Below are 1144 nucleotides of genomic sequence, written 5' to 3'. Positions count from 1 at the left end.
GAAAGAAATTCTACACGCTCCACAGTACAGTACTCTACTATCTGTACTGTAGACTGTAGCACATAGCGTACAGTACAAAGCCTACACTACATTGTACAGTAGTGTACAGTACTACAATACTGTACTGTAAACTACGCAATGACTGTCCTGGATACAGTACACAGTACAGTACAGTATGTCTGGTTGCAGATATACTGTACACTGTACACTGTACAGGACTGAGTTTCCTCAAATCGGGACCAACTCGACCGTAGTACTGTGGTATAGTATATCGTACCGTACTGTATTGTACAGTACTGACTGTACTATAGTGTATAGTATATATACAAAAGGTGTGTTGATCTATCGTTGATCGTAATTCTTGTTTCCTAGCACGAAACACAGGAAGACTTTTCTCTGGCAAGTACAACATTAATCCATATTATAACTCTATTATGACTATAATTCATTGAGATTTTCATTTTAATTATTTTTAGGTTAAAGATACAACTTTCCATAGTAGACTGAAAGAATGTCTAATGAACTGGATATTGATGCAATTATCGCAAAATTGCTGGAAGGTTTGTGCAATGATATCCAATTTTCTGTACTGTAGTTATGCCATGTTTACGATGCCGCATTTGTAGGACCAATCCTTAACGGTTAAAAAGTACCTTCAGACTGTTTGAAGTGATATAATGCAATAGCAATAATTTTGTAACTTTCTTAAATAAATGCGTGTAGTGACTAATAAGTAGATAGCCAACGAAAGATTCAGTAGTGGGACCGGTAATGACTGGTAATGAGTGATGATTAATGCTTAGTCAAGGCTACCGTTAATACCATCATATTATTAGACTGAAAAATCATGTAGAATTCGTTACAACTTGAATTAAAAGCTCGTCATAAAAGTATTAAACGATCAGCATCGTGCTTAGGCAACATTTATTGACGCTCACAAGGTGGTAAAGAAAGAACGATATTGGACATTTACAAACGAAATAACATGCATTTGTTGGATTTGAAAATGTTGATAGATTGAAATGGGACGTACCCGACATTCTGTTAACCGAGCAGTCTAGTGACTCGTTAGTGTCGAGGGTTGNGTAGTAATTTTGATAAAAAAAGCACTATTAAATACTGTGCCAAGTTTCTTACACACTTA

General features: G+C 35.8%; 1 protein-coding gene across 1 annotated transcript in view; it reads left to right on the top strand.

Moving 5' to 3' along the window:
- Window positions 1-511: 511 nt before the first annotated feature.
- The window catches only part of TRIADDRAFT_57338 (uncharacterized protein), a gene marked incomplete at both ends in the record, with an annotated part of 6299 nt that continues 5666 nt past the window's right edge, over window positions 512-1144 (top strand). The window contains one exon of the mRNA XM_002113636.1: window positions 512-560. Coding sequence (XP_002113672.1) covers window positions 512-560 — 49 coding nt within the window. The remainder of the gene's footprint in view (window positions 561-1144) is intronic.

This window comes from Trichoplax adhaerens, genomic scaffold (assembly GCF_000150275.1).
Source record: "Trichoplax adhaerens TRIADscaffold_6 genomic scaffold, whole genome shotgun sequence".
In the NCBI taxonomy this organism is placed as follows: Eukaryota; Metazoa; Placozoa; class Uniplacotomia; order Trichoplacea; family Trichoplacidae; genus Trichoplax; species Trichoplax adhaerens.
Note: the sequence above shows the minus strand (reverse complement) of the source record. Positions and strands in the feature narration are given on the sequence as shown.